This window comes from Hyperolius riggenbachi, chromosome 1 (genome assembly GCF_040937935.1).
Source record: "Hyperolius riggenbachi isolate aHypRig1 chromosome 1, aHypRig1.pri, whole genome shotgun sequence".
In the NCBI taxonomy this organism is placed as follows: Eukaryota; Metazoa; Chordata; class Amphibia; order Anura; family Hyperoliidae; genus Hyperolius; species Hyperolius riggenbachi.
Window position 1 is genome coordinate 520,319,712 of NC_090646.1, and position 24,854 is coordinate 520,344,565.

General features: G+C 44.1%; 1 protein-coding gene across 2 annotated transcripts in view; it reads left to right on the plus strand.

The window, feature by feature from the left end:
* The window catches only part of TCTN1 (tectonic family member 1), a 67,432-nt gene that overhangs the window by 18,027 nt on the left and 24,551 nt on the right, over positions 1–24,854 (plus strand). The window contains exons 6-10 of one of the 2 annotated variants that reach the window (XM_068245439.1): positions 5,247–5,353; positions 5,446–5,466; positions 5,745–5,870; positions 9,785–9,904; positions 18,005–18,088. In XM_068245439.1, coding sequence (XP_068101540.1) covers positions 5,247–5,353; positions 5,446–5,466; positions 5,745–5,870; positions 9,785–9,904; positions 18,005–18,088 — 458 coding nt within the window. The remainder of the gene's footprint in view (positions 1–5,246; positions 5,354–5,445; positions 5,467–5,744; positions 5,871–9,784; positions 9,905–18,004; positions 18,089–24,854) is intronic. The other variant, XM_068245441.1, reaches the window with a different exon arrangement.

Sequence of the window (24,854 nt, forward strand, 5' to 3'; positions counted from 1 at the left end):
ATCCTAATCGCTGCATGGACCAGTGGTGAGCCAATAGGCTCTTGAGTATAGAGTCGCATTAGATTTTCTAGGGCAAAGCTGATGAACTGTGTACGCTAGGTTATTTAATTATGCTACAGCCTTATGTTAAATATGTCACGTTAATACAAATAAACCTAGGCAGAAATGATCAATTATTTATACAAGTTAATATTGTATGCTGTTACGTTTACATCAATTAGCCCAACACTAGTTCAAGCTAGATGATGTTTTCAGTAACTGATATTTATAGTCATGTTATGTTAATAATGTTCATTGTAAAATTATTGGGAAATAACTTTCCTATTCCCCTTGCCTCATAGCAACCTTTCCCGTACCTGTAACTATGCCAAGCACATGCAGTGCAGAGAGCAATGCTGTTGTACATGTGCAGTACCCTGATCCAATCAGCTTGCAGCATGCTATCAGATTGCTGTTGGATGTAGTAGTGTGGTCATTGTCAAGGTGCCCCTGTGATTTAATAAAGCTCCAACAACTTAACATAGTCTCTATATTGTACAGTATAAGAATAACTTACAGTTTATACCTTATTCCTCAGTTTCACACAGTCTTTAGCTGAATACATAGAACAATTAACATTACTCACTGTTCTACAAATTGGCAGTCTAATATCTCTACTACAATCTAGGGCCAATTCTGGGGAGAAGGATAGGCATGTTTTATCAGTGTTATGCGGCTACCAACATAAATTGAATGATGTCTGAACTCCAATGTTACTGGCCTAGGCTGTAGTGTGACAGCTGATTGAGCAATTTTTTGTACCTGGAGGCAGAGGCGCGTGCGTACGAGCTGTCAGCAGACTGATAAGGCTTTTTCTGAACCATCCGCTGAGCGGATGGTTCAGAAACAGCCTTATGAGTCCACCGACAGTGCGTACACACACACTACTGTCGGCTTAAGACCGCCCAGTGGGAGGGTCCGGCGGACCTGTCGTTGCCGCTGGTAGTGCATGTGTACGCACCTTAATGCGTGAAAGATCAGCAGGATGCCAGGCAACTTGTATTGTTCAAAAGGAAATAAATATGACAGCCACTATATCCATCTCATTGGTGTCCTTTAATACCTGCATAATGGGTGTAAATTGGCTAAAGTGTTTGGCTGATTTAAGTGGATTACCTGTACTTAATATTTGCCTAGGAATCCCCTTCACTTATTAGAACTGAAAAAGGTGTGAGTGATGAAATGCTTTCTAGAACACAAAAAGGTGTCTATAATGGAAATAACCGTATTTTTTCTTTGGATATACTGTGGTGACCTGGATAACTAAGAAGCTGTATAGTACAATACTAGAAAGACTTGCGGATCGCGTGGAGATGGGTGGAGTGTTTTCTCTTTTTCTTTTCTGGAATTTTAAGGACTAATGACCTCTAAATGACATGGAGCATTTCTGAAATTTTAACATACAAGGAACTATTCATAAAAACTGTTTAAAATGTAAACTGTTAATAGGCAACATAGATAATATAGGCTCAACCCCCAGGGGAATTTCCCATGTTTTGCTTTTATGGCAACATCACAGTTACTGTACACAGTCAGAGTACATCACTAGTGCAGCATCACATCTTTACTAGTGACTAGCACTGCCAGCTTTTTATTTTTTACTTTTGTTTTATTTAAGGTCTCTTTTACACTTTCTGCGTCGTGTTGCGGTACTCCAGTGTTCTCCCCAGAAATTTTTTCCAGCCGGGTGGCATGAAAAAGTAGCCGGGTGGGGTGCGTCGGGAAAATGTATGGGGTATTTACTACCCCGTCTCACCCTCAAACCACCCCCATCCATATATTGCTTACCTACTCATTGGTGGTGAGTGCCCACTATTATTATTATTACTTAAGTATTTATATAGCGCAGACAAATTCCGCAGCGCTGTACAGCGTATATTGTCTTGTCACTTAACTGTCCATTAAAGTGGCTCAGTATAGTCCCTACCAGTCATATGTGTGTATTGTGTAGTGTATGTATTGTAGTCTATGGCTAATTTAGGGGGAAGCCAGTGAACTTATCTGTATGTAGTTGGGATCTGGGAGGAAACTGGAGTGCCCAGCAGAAACCCATGCAGACACAGGGAGAACATACAGACTCCATGCAAATAGTGTACTTCTGATTATCTCCCTGCAGCAGTACTGGTAAAAGCAGGCAAGAAAGAGTGTTGGAGGCTGGCACTTCCAAAAGTAGAAAAGCTCTTTATTGAAGCATTAAAAACAGTGGTAATACAGCGACAGCCCGCTGTTTCAGGTCTTAGCCTTTCTTCAAGCCGTTTTAACCACTTGAAGAAAGGCTAAGACCTGAAACAGCGGGCTGTCGCTGTATTACCACTGTTTTTAATGCTTCAATAAAGAGCTTTTCTACTTTTGGAAGTGCCAGCCTCCAACACTCTTTCTTGCATGGATTGGATCTGACGGTGTGAGGATCCCCTGAGGCTTGGGCACCCTTTTCCCTGTGTACAGCGAGTGCCACTCTTTTTATCAGCATCTATACTGGTAAAAGCAGGGACATGTGAGCCCTTTGCGTCATCTGAAAGGTGACTAAATGCTGTAAGCCCACCCAGAGCTGTGTATCAGCGTTGGTTATAAATTGAAACCACACTGCTACACAGCCCTGTGCAGGTTTACAGCGCATGGCTGCCTGTCAGATGACACAGAAAATACTGTTCTTTACCTAAATGTATCTGTGCTGCAGCAGTGTATACAGCTATACAGTATAGAAAAAGCAGTGAGGTCTTGTAGCAATGGTGCCTCTGGGGAAGGAATGATTAGGACTAGGGGTGGGTGAAAGCAGAGGATACAAGGTTACCTTTTTGAAAAATGCTGGGCAGAGGTGGCAGGATGGGGGCAGACTGCAGTCCAATCAGAATTTTTTTTTTTCATTTAGCAGTACAGGATCTGGCCCTCACCTCTTGCACAGACAGTGCACTAGGAATTGATGAAACTAAAATGGCTCGGCCTCTCCTGCTATATACTAGCATGAATGAACTCTGTGACCTGGTCAGTGGTCACAGGAGTCAGGCCAGAGTGAGCCCCGATGGAATGTGAGGAGTGAAGGATAGCATTACTGAGCGGTCTGCCGTGCTTCATTAGCTGGCCACACGCTGTGAGGTCTAGAGAGTGTGACTCGCTTGCTTCTACCGTAACCATGCCGTCCCGGCTAGTGATGGGTCGTTCGCGAACAAGCCGGCTCTAAGAGCCGGCTCTTTGAAGTGAATCAGAGGAGCCGATGCTCAGTCTGGGAAGAGCCGATGCCTCAGCCGCCCCTTTTAGCTCTGCTTTGCTCCGTAATAAAGGGCGCTGAGGCATTCTGGGAGATGTAGTCCTCCTCTTGCAACTTGTAGGAGTGTTTGGGGCGGAGCAGAGCAGTAGCAGGAGGGATTGCCTCAGTCAGAGAAGTAGTCTGGAATTAGCATGGAGACGGGGGCGGGGCTTTTAATCCGATTCTGAGTGGTGTCTAGTGATACTTAATTAAGAGCCGATTCAGAGCCGTAAGAGCCGGCTCTTTAATGGGAGCCGATTCAGAAGAGCCGATTCTCTGAGAAGAGCCGGAATTCCCATCACTAGTCCCGGCTATCAGAAGAATACAGAGGACAGCAGTAGCTGGAGGTGGAGCCTGACACGCTGGACGCTAGCAGAGAGAAGGGACCTGGCTGTGAGGAGTACAGGCCGAGGGAGAAGCTGCGGCATTTGGAAACTGTGACTGCATCAATAAATCCCCGGTCTGCCAAAACCATGTGCGTGTACCTCATACAGGCTCAAGTCTCCCTGTAAACTCCGGCAAGCAGACAGCCTCTTACACGCCCCCCACAGTCTATAGGCTAGCGCAGATGGTCCCACCTCTCACCATGCGCTGAGCCAATAAATGTATGAGCCTGCCGGGAAGCAGAAGATTTTGTACGCAGACAAGCAGGGCAGATTCAGGACAGTGCTGGGTTTTGCTACTTTGCAAGAGAGCCCAGCGCGTCTTGATAGATCACGTGAAAACCGCCGGGCGGGGCTTAATTTCAGGTGGGCGGCCCGCCCACTTGTTTGATTCTGGGGAGAACACTGTACTCTCCCCCACCGCAGCTCATCACAGCTGAGAGGCAATGAGACATGCCACACTGTTTGAAATGCGATGTGATGGAAGTGCTCCAGGCGTCACAGAAGGTGACACACAAGCTGCGGCACACATATCCTGTGACTCCCGGAAGTGCACTGGAAGTCATGTTCATTTTTTTTAACTTTTTTTTTTTACTTTTTTCTTTTGCCGCACTGCAGCTATAACGGGCGGTGCGACTCTTTGGCTGCCTCAAAATGAATAAATAATGTATAATAATACAGAATATTTGTAGGCCCACTCAATGAACGTCAGTAGTCATGGTAAATTACCTAGTATCCATTCATTTGGATTAACTCGCCAATTCCAGTTCCCAATACAGTTCCCAATAGGCCTGTGAATTGATCTTGTGTTTAAGACAGTCCAAGCCAGTCTTCCCAAACCTTATATAGCTTATTAGGGCAACCTGTATTTTTTTAAATTTCCAATGTTTTTTATTGGAGGCATTCTTGAACCGCTATGAATAAGGGTTTGCATTGCCAACTTTTAAACATCAAATGTCCACAGAAGCCAATCAGAGATGAGCAGGAAGAACATTTCAGCAGTGCTATCACAGTGTACACTGGCAATTATATTCAGGGCTGCGGAGTTGGAGTTGGAGCAATTTTTGGGTACCTGGAGTCAGACTCCTTAGTTTCATAAACTGAGGAGTCGGATGATTTTTGTACCGACTCCACAGTCCTGTTTCTATCGCATAACACTGTGACTTGTTGCAGTGCAGGATGGCAGGGAAGCAGTGATTTCTCTGCTGCTTTAAAAAATAGGTCCCATACAGTGCAGATATTTATGTACAATAAAAATGGTAACTAGGTAATTCCCTTTAATGACTTACTGCAGATAGATGTTTCTTGCCAACTTTCAATGATCATGTAATTAATCACGGCTAATTAAAATCATTGAATCGCTGGAAGCTAGCAATAAACCTTTATCTGTAGTAAGCCATTAAAACCGATTGCCTACTGTAACTTCGTTTATCTTGACAAAAGGTACATTTCTGGATTGATGTCATCGTTAACATGTGCTTCTTTCCACATGTGTACTGCAATAATAATTCAGGAGAACTGCATATGTCAGCTGTATATCTATATATTTATATAGAATAAACTATTATTTTTATTATTAGGCTTTTTGCAGGAACAGGCTTTCATGTGTACTAGAGTTATACAAGTAGCAAGATGTTCCATCCCTGCCCTGACTCTGGGAACATATACAGGCGTACAGATTTTACCCGTAAGTGATGGAAGTTAATTATGTCTATTTACCAAGCTATTGTTTTCTCTTCTGCTTTACAGTGTTTGATATGTGATTGTTTTATTTAACAGGTTCCAAATTCACAGCATGGGGTAAGATATGTTACATACTTTGCTTGTGATACTTATGATTGCATTCTCATGAACTGGGAATAAATGTTATCTGTAAATATTAAAAGAAAAACTTTAAGAAACATGATGGTCAGGAGAGTGTGAGTGAAAGTGATTCAAGCAGATCAATCTTGTTTAATCACTATAATTATAGTTATTGCCTTCATGTAAAAAACAGTATGTAAAAGGATAACCGTAAGCTGTTGTAACATTGTATCACTTTTTACGTAAATAATAATGTATAGTTCTTTTTCCGGCAGATTAATGTGACTGTGCAGACTATTACAGTTCAGTCTGTAGATGGCGCTGCTGTTAGAGGAAATATTAGTGACAGCACACCTTCATATAACAGCAGTACAGGGATCTGCACCAATGTGGTTCTAGGGGTAAGTTCCCTATATATACTGTATATTGGATGACATTTCTTGCTGATAATGAATGTAAAAATACTAAATGAAATGTCGTGGCTTTAGCGCTCCTCACTGACTGACAGCTTCCTACCAAATTATCAGCAAATGGATCGCTATACTTTGGGGGGTATCGCCTCCCTATTCACGTATGGTTATTTGCACAAAAAGTACACAAGTACAGCGCTCAACATTACACTCAAAGCAAGATGAATACTCCTCACGGAGTTCAGCACGTAGCTTCTAATTGAAATCCTTAGACCAGCATATATCATATATGAAATGTCCCAATACTGCCACACTTTACAGACACTTCAGTCTGCACAGTGGCAGTGATTCATACAGTCCACAAGTTCCACTTGACTCCAAAGTCTGTTTAACTTCCCATACAAGATGCCAGAACACTCTTACCAACAGGAATGGCTGATTGATTGACAGATCAGCAACAGAGTTTTGGATAATATGATGTAATGCTTCTCTCATACGATATCCACACCTCCTATATATCACTCAGAGACAGGGATACAATAACATAGCATGATCCTGTTTTCAAAACCGCATACAATCACCTCCAGTGCTCAATGTGTCTTTCCCCTCACCACAGTGGTAAATAGACAGAGTGTACATACACAGGCATTTCGGTTTCTGCCACATCTCAAAACATTTATTAATTGACCTGAGCAGCCATTAACAATGTGAGTTCTGATATCTCCCTTCTCTGGTGGTAGACAATAACCCCAAAATAATTCTGGCCCTGTAATAAAGAAATAACTGGGGAGGGAGGGGGAGGGCTCCACAAGCCTTTATAATCTAATGCAGTAGGGTTTTGTTTATCCCTACGCAGGCGGGAATTGCGCCACAGAGCCCTCTCTCCCTTTAATGCAGAGCAGCACACAATGGAAGATGCTTACCAGAGCTCTGGGCGCTGGTCCTCTTGATATTTTTTACTTCTGCTGGCTCTTCTGTTGCATCCTCAGTATGGCTCCTGATAAGTGTACGTTACTCGATGTGGGTCAGGTGAGGCACATCAAAAGCCTACGGCGGATGCAGATGTGCAGAAGACAACACCCCAGAGCTCTGGTAAGTGTCCTACACTGCGTGCTGCTCTGCACTAGTGAGAGAGAGGCATCCCCCTTCCCCCTCCAAGTACCAGTTGGTTGAATCACTATGAATGACTGTCACATGAAGAATTTTACCCAGAACCACATGGATTTTTGAAACAAACCTAAGTTCCCTAACAAAAAATGCTATGCTAAATATAAATGTGCCTACTTAAAACAGAAGGTATTTGCAATTACTCAGCTTTCTGTGAGGAAGAGGGAAATCCCATGATGCTTGACTTGTAATAATGTAAATCATTAATTTATGTCCCTAGACAGCAAGACACACATCCAGATCTTGTTGGTTTGCGGTATGGGTATAGCCTATTCATTTCATAGGGCTCTGCTAATCTAGCATGCATATAGCTTGTTCCTGGCTTTTGGCCTTCATGGGTGAAATGCGGGAATTAACATGGCTCTATGGATAGGACTAGTAAACTTGTTTTACAGAGCCATATTAATGCCATGAACTGACAAGACACTGTTACAGAGGTGCCTGGTGTATAAACTTCTTAAAAAACGTTTATAAAGGAGAGGCAGTGTTGGTCTTACCTCTACTGAAAAATATGGCAACATTTCTGGAAAAAAAGGTTTCTATTCAATTCATAAAAGAACAATGTGTTTCACTGGAACTTTCCCGTTTCTTCTGGTCAATCAAATCACAGTGCCTTCACAGTCTGGCTTGCAAGCTTTAGCACCTCTTTCAAGCCAGACCATGAAGGCACTGTGATTTGATTGACCTGAAGAAGCAAGCAAGTTTCCGTGAAACGTGTTGTTCATTTAGTACTTGCTTTTTTCCCCAGAAATACTGGCCTTTTCTTCAGGAGATGTAAGACAACCACTGCCTCTCCTTATATAAACTGTTTTTAAGAATTTAATACACACCGAGCAACTTCATAAGTGTTTTGTCAGTTTTACATCTCAGTTGGGAGGTAGTAGTTTTTTATTGGTATTCTAGAGAACTTCAGGAAAGTGCGGCCAACTGGTTCCTGAACAGGACATCTTGAAAACCGAGCAGCTATGGTTATCTCCCCCTAGGTTCTGACAGTGGTTGCAACCTACCTTTGTGAGTATATTTCTTAACATTTAATCCAATTATCAGTGATATTGCATCATTGGGCTCCAGGTCTTCTCTTCTAGAGATGATCTTGGTGTGCCTATACATGCTTGAAGCCAGGAACCGTTGTCTGCAATTTAGAAATGGATCTGTGAAATGAATATGCTTTGGGCACACTAAACTAGAGGATTAGGATGTGTGCCTGGCTTTTTAGGGCCATAAATAAATGATTTACATATTCAGATGTGATGTATCATGGGAGGTCCCTCTTGCTCACATAAAGCTGAATGACTGCAAATACCTTCTGTTTGAAGTGGCATATTAATATTGAACATCAGGAGCATAACTTGGCACTTCTGGAATGCAAGCTTCGATCTGTGAGCAAAGGTATTATGGTATATTGTCAGTAGCTTGCAAATAAAAATTAGGTTGCATTAGTTATTAAGTGCCAGCTTGCATTCCTTGCCAGTGTAGTCTGTTATGAACAATTCATTAAGGAATATGACCCTAGAGTTTGGCCGTGGTAGCGCTATGGCAGATGTGTGTGCTGGACGTTCTCCTGGGAGTAACATGTCCTTAGAGTAGGGAAGATCACAGATAGGCAAATTATTCTGACTTGATGCAAATTTTTGCACATTCTTATGCAAATATATGCAGCTTGAAAATTGACCAATCAATTTAAACCCGGGTTTAAATTGAATGGTCCATTTTCAAACTGCATACATTTCCATAAAAATTGGCATAATTTTGGAACAATTTACATCTCATTGATCATCCCTACCTTAGAATTCCCAAGATATGATAGTATGCAGTAAACCAGCATCATTGAATAAGTGATTTTTTTTTCTTTTGGTTGTAATTATCTTTTAGTAATAATGTTCATTATCTGTGTCACCCATATGAACATGTCAGGCTGGTTTATTAAGCTGGCTGTGTATAGACCGGTTTCCCAATAACATCATCATCTCCTCATAATTATTGCTGAAGTCCTGGTCCGGGTGTAAACCTCTTCCTGTTGTGACCACAGTGGTGATGTGCTGCAAGCGCAGTGCCCGCTTTCATCATGTTTTTCCATGTAAGAAGGAACTTGTGTTCAGTAGCTCTGGTTGTGCAGCAATGTGTGCCATTAGTCCTTGCAAGTACTTTTGATGAATGTATTCTTGTCTTCACTAAGGCAACAACCCCAGTACATAATAAGTTCTGATATCAATGCAGAGGGTTTTAAATGTGTTAACGGGACCCTGAACTGTAATTAAAAATGGAATTTGGACTTGCCTTCCTCCAGCCCACCGTAGCCCGGGAGGTCCTCCGGCATCCTCTTCCTTCTTCTCCCAGTTCCGCTGGCTGCTCCAGTAATCGGCGACTTTGGGTGAAGTTGCACATGTGCACCCCCACCGCGTGGCCAGAGCATCATCACACCAATCGCCGTAAGCCTCTTGCGTATGCACGGTTCAGTCTTTAGAGAACCACTCATGCACAGGAGGCTAACAGGGACCGGCGTGATGACGCGGCAGTGGCGCACACGTGCGACTTCTCCCGAAGTCGCTGATTACCGGAGCAGGCAGCGGGACCTGGAGAAGAAAGAAGAGGATGACGGAGGACCTACTGGGGCTGGAGGAAGCCCCAGGTAAGTCCAAATTCTAAATTAATTACAGCTCAGGGTCCATTTAACTGCATTTAAGTTAATTAACACTTCAGAATTGGTTTTGATGTTTTTTCCTGTTTCTCTTCTCTAGGGGAATTACTCCATAATATATACAGATAAAGGGGAGATTACAAATGTTCTGGCATCTTTCACCCTTGGCGCTATCAACAGCAACACAATTCAGCAAGTGTTTCACATCAATTTCACAGAGGTACAAAATAAGACATAGTGTGTGCTCACTGTCCAGAGGGCTTAGTATTGTGGTGTACTGCATGGACAATGGAGGATGGAAATCACTGCGTTATGTTACTGATATGTGTGAGTGACCTGTACAAGGTGTATGATGTAAGCTGATATTGAAGTTTCCAAGAGTTTTCCATCAGATTAAACATGCTTGCTTGGAAACTGTTGAGAAAATTCTAAATTATTTGGTTGATACTTGAACATTTTTCTGCCGAATACTGTAAAGGACAACTGAAGTGAGAGGTATATGCAGGCTGCCATATTTATTTCCTTTTAAGCAGTTGCCTGGCAGCCCTGCTGGTTTATTTGGCTGCAGTAAGTAAACAAGCATGCCTCTAATCTTGTCAGATCTGACAATATTGTCAGAAACACCTGATCTCCATATGCCTGTTCAGGGTCTGTGGCTAAAAGTAATTAGAGGCAAATGATGAGCAGGACAGCCAGGCTACTGGTATTGCTTAAAATGAAATAAATATGGCAGCCTCCATATACCCCTCACTTCAGTTGTCCTTTCATCTACCAACAATAACAGAACACTGCTGTACTTTCTCGTTTTCTAGCAATGGCTCCTTGTAGGCCGCTCACAGAGTGTAATGTATTTTATAGTATGAGTAACCAATCATAAGTAAACACCTCTTTTCCCTTCCTTGTGAACACACTGATTAGAGCCACTCCTAGCTTTACAGCGTGCTGTCCTGTTTAGAAAGCAGTCATCATATGCTGGGAAGCATACTTATAATGATAACATGACGTGATTACAAATGATGGCCTGTAATGGCCACTTTTATCCTCTGTACAGAGTTGAAGCAGGAAGAAATGTCCAATTCTCTTTCTTAGCTTTTACTTTTATATCACATGTCATACCAGTGAGACCCATGTAGGTGGATGAATGCACAGCACTTTTCAGACTGACAAGTATTGTTCTACCTCATATCCAGTAGAAGCAAAGGAAGCAAGTCTCACTCAAGCCAAAATGTATTTTAGAGGTTTGGCTAGAGTAGCCCAGATGAGGCGTCCTGTTACTGTTGCAGTGATGGATGAAATAGGATTAGGCTAGCACTCCTTATTGTGCTCAGACAGTCAGGTGGATGATGTCACCATTGGAATGCAGATAATTATTCATTCATGGCACAATGGTGAGACAACAGTAACAATAGTTATTCATACCAGTCGCCACTCCTTCAAACTTATTTCAGCTTTATCATCACAGGAAATATTGTCAATGTTTTTAACCAAGACTGGTTTTTAAACCAAGAATGCATGTTTTATAGGGAAAGAGCTACAAAAATAATAAACATGTCAAAGAATCAATGATGAAAACTTACTAAGTTCTGGAAAGGGTCTGGAAGTACTTCCTGCTCATGTGTAGAGGAGTTCACAGAGTGTACATAAAGGAAACAGCCCAAAGCACATAGATGGTGGAGGAGGGAGCAGGAAATTTTGGCAGCCGCTAGCGGCAGAAATGTGGGCACTGCAATAAGCGTTTTTATAAATAAAGCAATACTGTGAAACTGTGCCCGTTAAATAGTGGCAAAATATGGCTACAAATAGCGGGCACTTACTGTTATTTATAGAGGCGCTGATGGCAGCATCCATAAATGTATCATTTTTGCGGTATATTGTCTTATTGTTTTTGCAGCAAAGTAGGGATGGGGAGGTTAAGGTTAGCCACAGGGGAGGGAAGGGGTTAAGGTTAGGTAAAGGGGGAGGGGCAGTTAAGGCTCAGCATGGATAGGGGGTGATTAAGGTTAGCCATGGGGGTGGGTTGTCAAGGTCAGGTATCGTAGAAGGAGGGTTCCATGTGAGAAAGGGATTACATTTTGCTGTAGTAAAATGCTAACAAAAAATACCACTGTAAAATAGTAGAATATGGGAAAATACCAATATTCTTCTATCTGCTATTCTCGGGCACCCAAGTTTTAGGGTGCCTCTATTTCATGCACGCGGTGGAGAACCTCAGTACAAGGCAAATAAACATGCAGAAACACAGTAAAATGTCCTCCGCCACCAGGGGCGCCTCTGGCCATTTTGTCACTCCAGGTGAGGAAATCAGTGCCCCCCCCCCATTAAAATAATCACAATGCTGCAGCATTTCATCAGAAAGTAATCGTATTACAGTAGTGGTTCAGTGCAATAGTACGAGCCGCCGATCTACCGCCTCTATACCACTGTGTCCAATTGAAAAATTTACTATTTGATCGTAATTTTGATACATTTTTGAAACGGATTCATTGATCGCAAGTATAATTGATGTGGGTGTTGGTTATCACCAGATTCAATCCTAGTGACAGAATCTGTCAGTAAAAATGAATGCATGTATTGACAGCTATAGGCTAGGGTTACTAATAAGAAGATCGGGGTGATTAAATTGTGAGGGTAAGAGGTGGTGGGGGCCCTGGGGGCAAAGTAGAGAATGACAAGGAACATTTATATTGCATTTTTCTCCTGGCGGACTCAGGAGCTGCAGCCACGAGGACGCACTCTATAGGCAGAAGCAGTGTTAGGGAGTCTTGCCCAAGGACTCTTACTGAATAGGTGCTGGCTTACTGAGCAGGAATAGCTGAGATCTGCTGAGGTTTGAACCCAGGTTGCCAGTGCAAGAGGCAGAGCCCTTAACCATTACATTATCCAGAGAGAGGGGAGAAAAAAACTTTTATTTAGCTTCCCTGTATGACAAGAAGACAGCCAGCACTAGGGGAAGGGGGAAACAAAGGTAAATAAGGGAGAGAAGAGAAGCAGAGAGATACTGAGAGGGAGCAGAGAGCGTAGTATTGCAGTCCTATATCTCACAGATGCTACTTGCCTGTAATGTGACTCCTGTCCCTGCCAGTCTCTCACACAAGTCAGAAAGCAGCCCTCCTGGAGTCTAGGGACAGTGGAAAACTTTTCAACCTGTGTAATTCCTTATCAAGCTGCCCACATGCAGTCTTTACAATGGTGAAAGAGCAGACAGAGTTTTTATCTATGGACTCTGCATAATGCAAGCCTCCTCAGCCAGCATAGTGCTTCACATTGCCTTATACAAGAAAACCCTCAATGCACCAGGCACTGTACCAGCAGCCTGGAGGAAAATCCCCCCCCCCCCCGTTGCCCCCGTCCAGTCCGTTCTGGAATGCCTTGTACCTGCTTCCCAGAAAGACACTATCCTCCTCTGCTGATGTTTTCTTTTCGCGGTCATAAGGAGGGGCGGGACAGGAGTGAACAGACACACTGGTAGATCCCGAGATAACAACTAATTAGGGAACATACAAAGAGTTGTAGACAAAAGTTTTGTAGACTCCTTATGAGAGGCTGAGCAGCAGATGCTTTCATTACAACTTTTTATCTCCGCACCCTCAGTTTTCAGTCTCTTGGTACGGGAAAAATAACCTTTTTTTTCTCCCCCTGAAAGCGCCCCCAGATAAATCTGCCGCTCCAGGCAGTTGCCTTATCAGCTGGTGCCTAGAAGCGCCTCTGTCCAACACTTATGTGCTTTGGGCCTTTTCTTTTACATGATATATGCATGTACACTCTGTGACCATCTCTGCACATGTGCGGAACAGACTTCTGGACAATCTCTAGAACCTTCACCTGTCTTCAACAGTTTTTCGTTTTTGATTCACTGGCACATCTATCATTTATTATTTTTGTAGATCTATCCACCATTAAAGAGACTCCGTAACAAAAATTGCATCCTGTTTTTTATTATCCTACAAGTTCCAAAAGCTATTCTAATGTGTTCTGGCTAACTGCAGCACTTTATACTATCACTGTCTCTGTAATAAATCAATGTATCTCTCTCTTGTCAGACTTGTCAGGCCTGTGTCTGGAAGGCTGCCAAGTTCTTCAGTGTTGTGGTTCTGCTATGAACTCCCCCTTCTAGGCCCCGTTCTGCACACTGCCTGTGTATTATTTAGATTAGAGCAGCTTCTCTCTTCTCTCTTATCTTTTACAAGCTGGATAAATCGTCCTCTGAGCTGGCTGGGCTTTCACATACTGAGGAATTACAAACAAGGGCAAAGCTGTTTGCAGGAAGAAACAAGCAGCCTGAAACTTCAGTGCATGAGAGATGCAGGGGGAAAGAAACACACAATGATCTCTTGAGATTCAAAAGGAATGCTGTATACAGCCTGCTTGTGTATGGATGTATTTTCTATGTGTGGACATGCTGTACATCAACCTACTTCCTGTTTTGGTGGCCATTTTGTTTGTTTACAAACAAACTTTTTAAAACTGTTTTTAACCACTTTTAATGCGACGAGGAGCGGCGAAATTGTGACAGAGGGTAATAGGAGATGTCCCCTAACGCACTGGTATGTTTACTTTTGAGCGATTTTAACAATACAGATTCTCTTTAAGAAACCCTGTGTTGTTTTGAAACATTGCCCATATTTCAAGTGATATTAAAGCTTTAAAGTAACCCAGAGTTAAAGAAATAAGAAAAATCAATACTTAAAGAGACTCTGTAACAATTTTTTCAGCCTTAGTTCTTCTATCCTATGAGTTCCTATGCCTGTTCTAATGTGCTGGGCCTTACTGCAGCTCTTCCTAATTACACTGTCTCTGTAATAAATCAATGTATCTTTCCTCTGTCCTGTTTGTCGGGCTAAGGCTTGGATTGTGTGGAATGTGCAGGGCTGCTTGTGATTGGTAGAAGCAATACACACCCTCTGCAGGCCCCCTGCATACTCACACACTATGCTTAGCTGAGCCTATTAGAAGCTGGTTAGTTTGTTTGTAAACATTGCCTAAAACTGTTAATTACAAGCCAGGATTGCAGCAGAGAGTGGCAGAAACAGCACAGAGGGGCACAGGAGAAAATAAGGAATAGAATGGTATGCTTTTTAGTGTAAGAATATTAGAGTACAGATTCTCTTTAAGATGCTTCCTCCAGTAGCATAAACGCGTTCCCGCGGTCTGCCATTCAGCCGCGATCAACCCCAGTTACTGTCTGATTCGCATGCAGTCTGGACTATCCAGGACCTCCCGGGCATGCGCAGAAGACCCAGACTGGACTCCCGACTGAGACAGTTACCGAGGTTACTCCCGGCTGAACGGCAGACCGCGGGAGGACAGAGAGGGACTCGCACGTGTTTATGCTGCTGGAGGAAGCAGCGGGTAAGTATCGATTTTCTTATTTCTTCAGCTCTGGTACACCTTAAACTAAGTCCTAAGTAGCCCTGACTCCATCCAATAACTATTGTTATAGGTTTTCTCTTTGTGTTTAGTAATATTAGGTGGTATTCAGTAATATTCTCCTGATTTTTCCATTAGACCACCACTTTTCTATGTAATCGCTGAGGACTAGTGTGCAGTATGTAGGAATTTGTGTGTCTCTGAAGCATTTTGACATATTTGTTTTTAGAATAGGATATTTGTATGGAGTAGTGTACTCTTGCATTTATTATTGTTTTTTTTACATGGATTGCATGTCATTGTTTGTAAATAGAGGGTGTATGGGAAATACTTTTTAGTGGTTTTGCAAGTTCATTGTACAGCTGTTCATCTGGAATCTTTAATTTGCCGCCCAGGGTTGCTTGTGAATGCACTGCCCTTGTGTATTTCTATTTGAGGCTGAACTCCAGAGAGGCAAATGATAACACCGGTGAATGTGGCTTACTATACATGCCAGAAGATTCCTTCTTCTGTGCAGAAAGCCCATATAAACAGAACATCCAGCAGCCTGGAGTGACTGTTGTCTTCTGCATTGCAGTGAACACAAGCATGTCAGTACTGCTAGCTTGGTTTCAGGACACACATGTCAGGGCAGGGCTATGTTAGCTAAAATTAACCTTGATGCAGCCAAATGTTTCCACTTAATAGTCTTACCTAAACTTTCATTTTTCCATAACCTTTTCTAGGAGGAAAGGATACTGATTCCAATCTTTTTCATAAAATGTGTTTCAATTTAAACATTTAGTACATTTTCCTGCCACATCTCACTAATATTTTAAATGCGAAAGTTTGGATGTTTGTTACTCAATCACACAACAATAGCTGAACGGATTTGAATGACATTTGGCACACACATAGTACATTACCTGGAATCACATATAGGATACTTTTTATCCCCATAACCATAAAGTGGGCAGAGACAAATACAAATTTCACAAATACAAAATGTAACTGCAGCTATTCTTACACTGTTAAAGGGAAGGTCCAGGCAAAATTAAAAAATGAGTTTCACTTACCTGGGGCTTCTACCAGCCCCATGCAGCCATCCTGTGCCCTTGTAATCACTCACTGCTGCTCCAGTCCCCCACTGGCAGCTTGCTGACCTCGGAGGTCGGCGGGCCGCATTGCGTACATTTTTACGCATTCCCGCTAGTGCAGGAACATTAACACATGCATTTTACGCGTTTAGTGGCGCCATGCGTAAATTTGTATGCATTGCACCACTAACGCGTAAAAATGTATGTGTTAATGTTCCTGCACTAGCTGGAATGCGTAAAAATTTACGCAATGCGGCTCGCCGACCTCCGAGGTCGGCAAGCTGCCAGTGGGGGACTGGAGCAGCAGTGAGTGACTACGAGGGCACAGGATGGCTGCATGGGGCTAGTAGAAGCCCCAGGTAAGTGAAACTCATTTTTTTATGTTGCTTGGACCTTCCCTTTAATGGCAAGGTTCTCCAACTTTGCACAGCTGGTCAGATTTGTGCAGTAAGCTGGAGCCACTCCTCTGGAAGCAGCTACTGTGCAGGTGCGGCTGTTCTCACATGCGTACTTAAAGCAGATCCGAGATGAAAAACTAACTATAACAAGTACCTTGTCTATATAACTTATCTAACGTTTAGATTAGTTTACACAGCAAATCTGGATGCATAAAGCTTCAACAGTTTAAGATGATTTATTCCTGTAATACAATGAGAGTGGCCATGTTCTGTTTGTCATCATCACACAGGTAATCTGCAACTGCATCTCCACCCCTCAGCCTATGAAAAATTCACTCCCCCCTCCCCTGTGCCTCTGAAATCTCTGGCTAGTAACCTCCACCTCCTCCTGCCCAGACTGTGCTCCCATAAGCCCTTGCTACATGGGTCTGAGTGCCTTGGCGTTTTGGAGAAGTTGTGGGCGAGGCTTGTTTAGTTTATAGGGAATTAGAGTATAAAAACAAACAAAGTATTGGGCTTGAGGAATACCCTATAAACTATATGTAAGGAACACAATTATGCAATGTATAAAAGTTCATCTCGGATCCACTCTAAAGAGGAGCGTGGCCCGAATCTTCTGGAGGGTCCAAGCGAGTGGCTGCAGGAGCGAAGAGGACACAGGAAGCCTCTACAGGATCCAAAGGCTTCCCACTTCTTAGGTAAGTATTTCCTTCTTGATTTGAGCTTCGGCTTGGAATCACTTTAAAGAGAACCTTAACTGAGGGGGGGGGAAGTTACACTTACCTGGGGCTTCTACCTACCTATGCATCCTCGTTCACGCTCCTGTTGCCATCCTGCGTGTGTGCAGTATGAGAAGTCTAGTACTACTCATTCGCAGAACGGTGACGGAAGTGTGAACAAGGCCAGGGCCACGCAGGTACATTGGCCCGCCAACTGGCCAGTCGCCTGAAACTAAACTGGCTCGCTGCGGGGGACCGGAGGATAGTTTGTCCCAGCACGGGCACAGGACATCTGCAGGGGGCTGGTAGAATCCCCAGGTAAGTAACTTCCCCCCCAGTTAAGGTTCCCTTTAACACTTGTGGTATAGCAGGTGTGTTTCTTCTATCAGTGATGAACACAAGCTGTTTATTTCTGCGACTGTCTTGGACAACATACAACTGAACCTTGGTTTGGGGTTAGATAAAGAAGTAGCTACAGGATACAGATTTATCCAAAAACTTGTCATCCAACGTTAGATAAAGTGATTGATGGAAAGGATCAGCGTTTATGTAGGTTGTTCTGTGAAATCATTAACCTGCCCTAGCGACTGTTGCTGATTGAACACAACGGCTAGCACTGATTGTACTTCTGATGTAAAATCCATTTTGTGAGTTGAAAGGAATGAGAAACATAATGCACCACAGTCAACAATATTCTGTTGACAGAAGCTTTATCTCTGTATACGTCCAGGCACTGCTGTAACCTTTTGTTCCATTGCAGGAAGGCACAACGCCTGCCACTCTCAGTGGGAACCCAGGCTACGTAATCGGGATGCCTCTGGTGGCTGGCTACAGACTGCCACAATATCCTTTTTGATACTTTACAAATAGAAAATGATCATGTGCTGAAAAAAGTATCAGTGGTTGCCTTCATTAACAACTGTACAGCAGAACATTTCAGTTTCTCATAAATAAGCAGCCCTGTTAGTGACTGCAGGGAGTGCTGCTGAGATTGTAAGGTCACATAGTATGCAGCTTTACCACCCTGGTAGTGACAGCAGAAAGGGCTGCTGAGATTGTAAGGTCACATAGTATGCAGCTTTACCACCCTGGTAGTGACAGCAGGGAGGGCTGCTGAGGTTGTAAGGTCACTTAGTATGCAGGTTTACCACCCTGGTAGTGACCGCATGGAGGGCTGCTGAGGATGTAAGGTCACATGGTATGCAGCTTTACCACCCTGGTAGTGACCGCAGGGAGGGCTGCTGATGTTGTAAGGTCACATGGTATGCAGCTTTACCACCCTGGTAGTGACCGCAGGGAGGGCTGCTGAGGATGTAAGGTCACATGGTATGCAGCTTTACCACCATGGTTGTGACAGCAGGGAGGGCTGCTGATGTTGTAAGGTCACATGGTATGCAGCTTTACCACCCTGGTAGTGACCGCATGGAGGGCTGCTGATGTTGTAAGGTCACATGGTATGCAGCTTTACCACCCTGGTAGTGACCGCAGGGAGTGCTGCTGATGTTGTAAGGTCACATAGTATCCAGCTTTACCACCCTGGTAGTGACAGCAGGGAGGGCTGCTGAGGTTGTAAGGTCACGTAGTATGCGGCTTTACCACCCTGGTAGTGACCGCAGGGAGGGCTGCTGATGTTGTAAGGTCACATGGTATGCAGCTTTACCACCCTGGTAGTGACCGCAGGGAGGGCTGCTGAGGATGTAAGGTCACATGGTATGCAGCTTTACCACCCTGGTAGTGACCGCAGGGAGTGCTGCTGATGTTGTAAGGTCACATGGTATGCAGCTTTACCACCCTGGTAGTGACCGCAGGGAGTGCTGCTGAGGTTGTAAGGTCACATGGTATGCAGCTTTACCACCCTGGTTGTGACAGCAGGGAGGGCTGCTGATGTTCTAAGGTCACATGGTATGCAGCTTTACCACCCTGGTAGTGACTGCAGGGAGGGCTGCTGAGGTTGTAAGGTCACATGGTATGCAGCTTTACCACCCTGGTAGTGACCGCAGGGAGGGCTGCTGATGTTGTAAGGTCACATGGTATGCAGCTTTACCACCCTGGTAGTGACTGCAGGGAGGGCTGCTGATGTTCTAAGGTCACATGGTATGCAGCTTTACCACCCTGGTAGTGACCGCAGGGAGGGCTGCTGATGTTGTAAGGTCACATGGTATGCAGCTTTACCACCCTGGTAGTGACCGCAGGGAGGGCTGCTGAGGATGTAAGGTCACATGGTATGCAGCTTTACCACCCTGGTAGTGATCCACCTCTCTGATCAAATCTGATCTGTTGTGCGCTATAAACCACGGGCCGATTTCCGATCAACTTGAGCATGAAATCTTTTGGGAGTGAGCCATAGTGACATTGCCGCACTGCCCCGAGTGTAAAATATGCCCCGTGCATGAATATTTTACCTGCTGGTGACCGCCGCTGACTCCATGCTTAGTCCTCTGTTCCCATACCCGTGCCCCACGTGGTTGCTGGTGTATACGGGGGTGCATGTGTGACGTCATGCACGGAGAATGGAACCAGTGGCGGACACTAACAGGTAAGTATTCATGCAAGGCGCACTGGGGGCACATTTTACACTGGGGGGGGGGCAACTAGGGGTTATATCGAGTTTGTTGTTCGTCTTGATATTGCACGCCGTTTCCGCTGTGAAGCACATCGAGTATGTCGGCCCGACATCTTGCAGCATGTCTGATGAATACATGCAACCAATTTCAGCCTGAAATTGGTCAAAACTTTGATCGGGCATGCTCTTGGCGGCACCGATTTTGAACTGAGCCCAAATCGTCCATGCGCCCAAATTTCCTGCTTCCATAGTGCGCTCTCCTTTCTCAGTTTGATTTTTCTTTTTCCTCCTCACAAAATAATGGAAAAGCATCTCATGTACACCCGTCATATGGGATTCAGAGAGACTCCAGACTAAAGGTGGCCACACACCATACAATTTTTTAAATATCTGTTCAATTCAAGAATAGTAATCAATTTTTCTGACTGATTGTAACAATTCAAAAATCTGACCAATGTAGTACACACCTAAGTTCAATTTTTGCCCAATCATGAATAAAATAATTGAAAGCTCAGAAAAAAATTGATTGGAACTGTATATCTAGTATTTGACAATCCATCACACACCATACAATTCTTGATAAAGCTGGTGTGAAATTTCCAATCTCCAAAAATAAAAAAAAATTAAAAACCAGAAAATACGATCGGATTTATAAATCGAAAACAAAGAAAAGCTCTCGAATTTTCACGACAACCGATCAGAATTATTGAATTGGTGAGAAATTGGATCTTTTAATTGTATAGTGTGTGGCCACCTTAACAGAGAGTCACAAAGAATAAGGTAAAGTTGACAATAGCTGAGCTCAGCCGTCTTGAAGAGGAACTGTAATGACATATAGTAGAATGTAATGTATTATTCAGGTACCCATTTTTACTCTAATTATCCTAGTTTCAGTGCCAGAAATGCTTCTTATATCTCTGTATTCCTATATGTTGGTACATAACGCGCCCTCCCAGTGATAATTAGCATGATGTCATGCAGCCTTTTCCCCAGAGCATTCTAGGGGATCTGTACAAGCGCTGGCATTCCTTGACCATAAATGAAATGGAGTGGCTGGATAGTGTACTGGTTAAGGGCTCTTCCTTTTACATGGGAGACCAGGGTTTGAATCCTGGCAAGGGTCAGTACCTATTCAGTAAGGAGTCCTTGGGCAAGACTCCCTAACACTGCAGGGTGGCCCCTTGAGCGCGCCCTTAGTGGCTGCAGCTCTTGAGCACTTTGAATTCAACAGGAGAAAAGCGCTGTACAAATGTTAGAATTACTATGTGATGTTCCTGCTCACTTGAGAAGGTAAGGCATGGGTCGCACTTGTCTGTTAGTTTTCTGCACACGTTTTTTTTTTCTCAGCAGCTAGTGTAATTGATAAAGAAAATGCACACGATGTGCAGAATCATACTGCAGGTTTTTTTTTTTCTGCACACAAAAAAGCATTCAGGTGTGAACTATCCCATTAATGAGCTCTCAGATGAAATTTGTTTTTCTGTGCAAAAAACGTGCTGACAAGTGTAACCCAGCCTAAAAAAATTGTCCACAGTGATGCACCTGCCAGCAGTAAAGGTAGCTTGACAACTGAAAAACGTAAATCAAACATTGACTCAATAATTTATAAATACTGTATTGTAAAAATAAGCTGTTGTATTCATTATATACAGTTAAGTTCCTCTTTAACACTCTGTGATTTTGAGTTAACACTCTGTGAGTTGAATTTCCTTCAGTGGTGACCTTAGTGCCCTGACTTTGCTAAACCACGGCATGTGGTAATGGATGGTCACTATGCTTTCTGTACAAACACACCTTTTATCGTTTGTATATTTAGTAAACATGGTTCTGTAGAAGCACTGGGAATTCCTTGACCATAAATGAATTGAGGTGAGAGGTCTTCCCAGAGAAGAAAAAACTTAGATGATATGAATGTCACAAACATAAAGAACATACAGTTCAGTAGATTAAGTCCAAGCCTTGAGATTACCTCTTGGAGATGTGATTGGATTGATGTGAAGGTAAGAAGAATATCAGTAAATCTTCCATATTGTACACAAGCAGGGCTATAGCTATATACATTTTACGTAGCCACATCAAGCCACCATGTAGACAACCTGTTTTGGACTTTGCGGCCCTCATCAGTGCATGGTGTGGATTGATATGGCTATATGGGATAGGGCTTGGAACAGAACTACAGAATACAGAATACTCAGATAGCTCATGGTGACCCAGAACTCCTTGGAAAGTGTAAGGGGCTAAAATATAAATTAATATAAACACATAAAGTAAATAAATGTCATTCAGATGCCTTAATTACAACAGGACATCAAAAAACATATTTCATGGATGTTAGGTAATTTATGACATAGATAAGACCCTTTGTTTCCTTAATCCTCACATACTTAGGACTGACATGGAGAGATAGTAAATTCCTAGTTCAAAAGTGAACTTGGAAGCAGAATGGATACAATATTTGTTTATAGGTTGAAATGTGGCATTTAAATACCATCAACATTCTACCAGTGTAAAAAAAAATAAATCTCTCTTTGTTCAAACCTGTACAGTTTTGAACCAATGTTTAGATTTTGTCTCTCCTATTAGTCTTTCTTTATGTGACTTGAAGACTCTCTTTAGTACAGTAGTGAGAAGGTCACTTAAATTGTGTCCCAGAGAACATAAATGTGCAGGTACTGGGAGATCAGTATCATTTTTTCTTTTTGTTGCAGTTGATAGTGTACCTGTGCTGTGTTTGTGTAGGTCTCCTTCCACATCTCATACGTTGTTGAAGTATTCCAAAACATCAGATAAGTTACATACCGTAGTAGCCAGGCTTTAGAGTATGATGGGCATATGAGTATGGTAGGGTTTACATTGTGAGCAGTGGTGTAGCAATAGGGGATGCAGAGGTTGCAACCACACAGGGTTCCTATGGGCCAGGGGGGCTCAGAGGGGCCCTCCCTCAACTGCAGTATTGGCACTTTATTGGGCCTGTGGTGGTAATGACCGCTTCTATAGATTCTTTTAATAGTATTTAGCATTAACAAACTGTTCCCCAGCCCCTGCTTGCCCCTCTTATTCTGTAGCGGTCCTTGACAAGTTTTGGTGCACTATATCAATTATTATGGATGGAATGGTTGAGAGGGCCCAATTTAAAGTCTGCACTGGGACCCATAGGTCCTTAGCTACACCATTGATTGTAAGCTCCCCCCCTAAAAAAAAAATCAGTAGTCGGATTAGCACTACAGGGTGGGAGTGCTAGCCACTGTATTGCTCAAATGGCAAACCTTGTGCATTCATAAGCCTGCTGCTAGTTCACCAGTTGACCTTCCTTTAACCCTTTTGTACGTTTCCTAACCACTCAACACTGGCAGGCCTAGCTCTAGCTTCAATGGGGCCCCCAGACAAAATTAACCTGCCCCCCTTCTCAGAAGCAGCATTCAATGATCGTTTGTTAACCACTTCCCGACCGCCTAACGCACAGAGGCGGCCGGGAAGTGGAGCCCTGAAGGACCGGCACACCCACAGAGGCGGCGGTCCTTCTAAGGGCATGGGCGGAGCGATCGCGTCATCCGTGACGCGATCCTCCGCCGGCGCCTGTCACCGCTCGCCCGTCGCAACATCCCGCCGGCCATACGGAAGCGCCGGCGGGATGTTAACCCCGCAATCGCCGCATACAAAGTGTATAATACACTTTGTAATGTTTACAAAGTGTATTATACAGGCTGCCTCCTGCCCTGGTGGTCCCAGTGTCCGAGGGACCACCAGGGCAGGCTGCAGCCACCCTAGTCTGCACCCAAGCACACTGATTTCTCCCCCCCCTGCCCCAGATCGCCCACAGCACCCCTCAGACCCCCCCCTGCCCACCCCCCAGACCCCTGTTTGCACCCAATCACCCCCCTAATCACCCATCAATCACTCCCTGTCACTATCTGCCAACGCTATTTTTTTTTTATCTCCCCCCTGCCCACTGCCCCTTTCTGATCACCCCCCACCCCTCAGATTCTCCCCAGACCCCCCCCCCCCAGCCCCCCCGCCCCTGTGTACTGTATGCATCTATCCCCCCTGATCACCTGTCAATCACCTGTCAATCACCCATCAATCACCCCCTGTCACTGCCACCCATCAATCAGCCCCTAACCTGCCCCTTGCGGGCAATCTGATCACCCACCCACACCAATAGATCGCCCGCAGATCCGACATCAGATCACCACCCAAACGCAGTGTTTACATCTATTCTCTCCTCTAAACACCCACTAATTACCCATCAATCACCCATCAATCACCCCCTATCACCACCTGTCACTGTTACCCATCAGATCAGACCCTAATCTGCCCCTTGCGGGCACCCAATCACCCGCCTACACGCTCAGATTGCCCTCAGACCCCCCCTTATCAATTCGCCAGTGCAATATTTACATCTATTCTTCCCTGTAATAACCCACTGATCACCTGTCAATCACCCATCAATCACCCCCTGTCACTGCCACCCATCAATCACCCCCTGTCACTGCCACCCATCAATCAGCCCCTAACCTGCCCCTTGCGGGCAATCTGATCACCCACCCACACCAATAGATCGCCCGCAGATCCGACATTAGATCACCACCCAAGCGCAGTGTTTACATCTATTCTCTCCTCTAAACACCCACTAATTACCCATCAATCACCCATCAATCACCCCCTATCACCACCTGTCACTGTTACCCATCAGATCAGACCCTAATCTGCCCCTTGCGGGCACCCAATCACCCGCCTACACGCTCAGATTGCCCTCAGACCCCCCCTTATCAATTCGCCAGTGCATTAGTTACATCTGTTCTTCCCTGTAATAACCCACTGATCACCTGTCAATCACCTGTCAATCACCCATCAATCACCCCCTGTCACTGCCACCCATCAATCACCCCCTGGCACTGCCACCCATCAATAACCCCCTGTCACTGCCACTCATCAATCAGCCCCTAACCTGCCCCTTGCGGGCAATCTGATCACCCACCCACACCAATAGTTCGCCCGCAGATCCGACGTCAGATCACCTCCCAAGGGCAGTGTTTATATCTGTTCT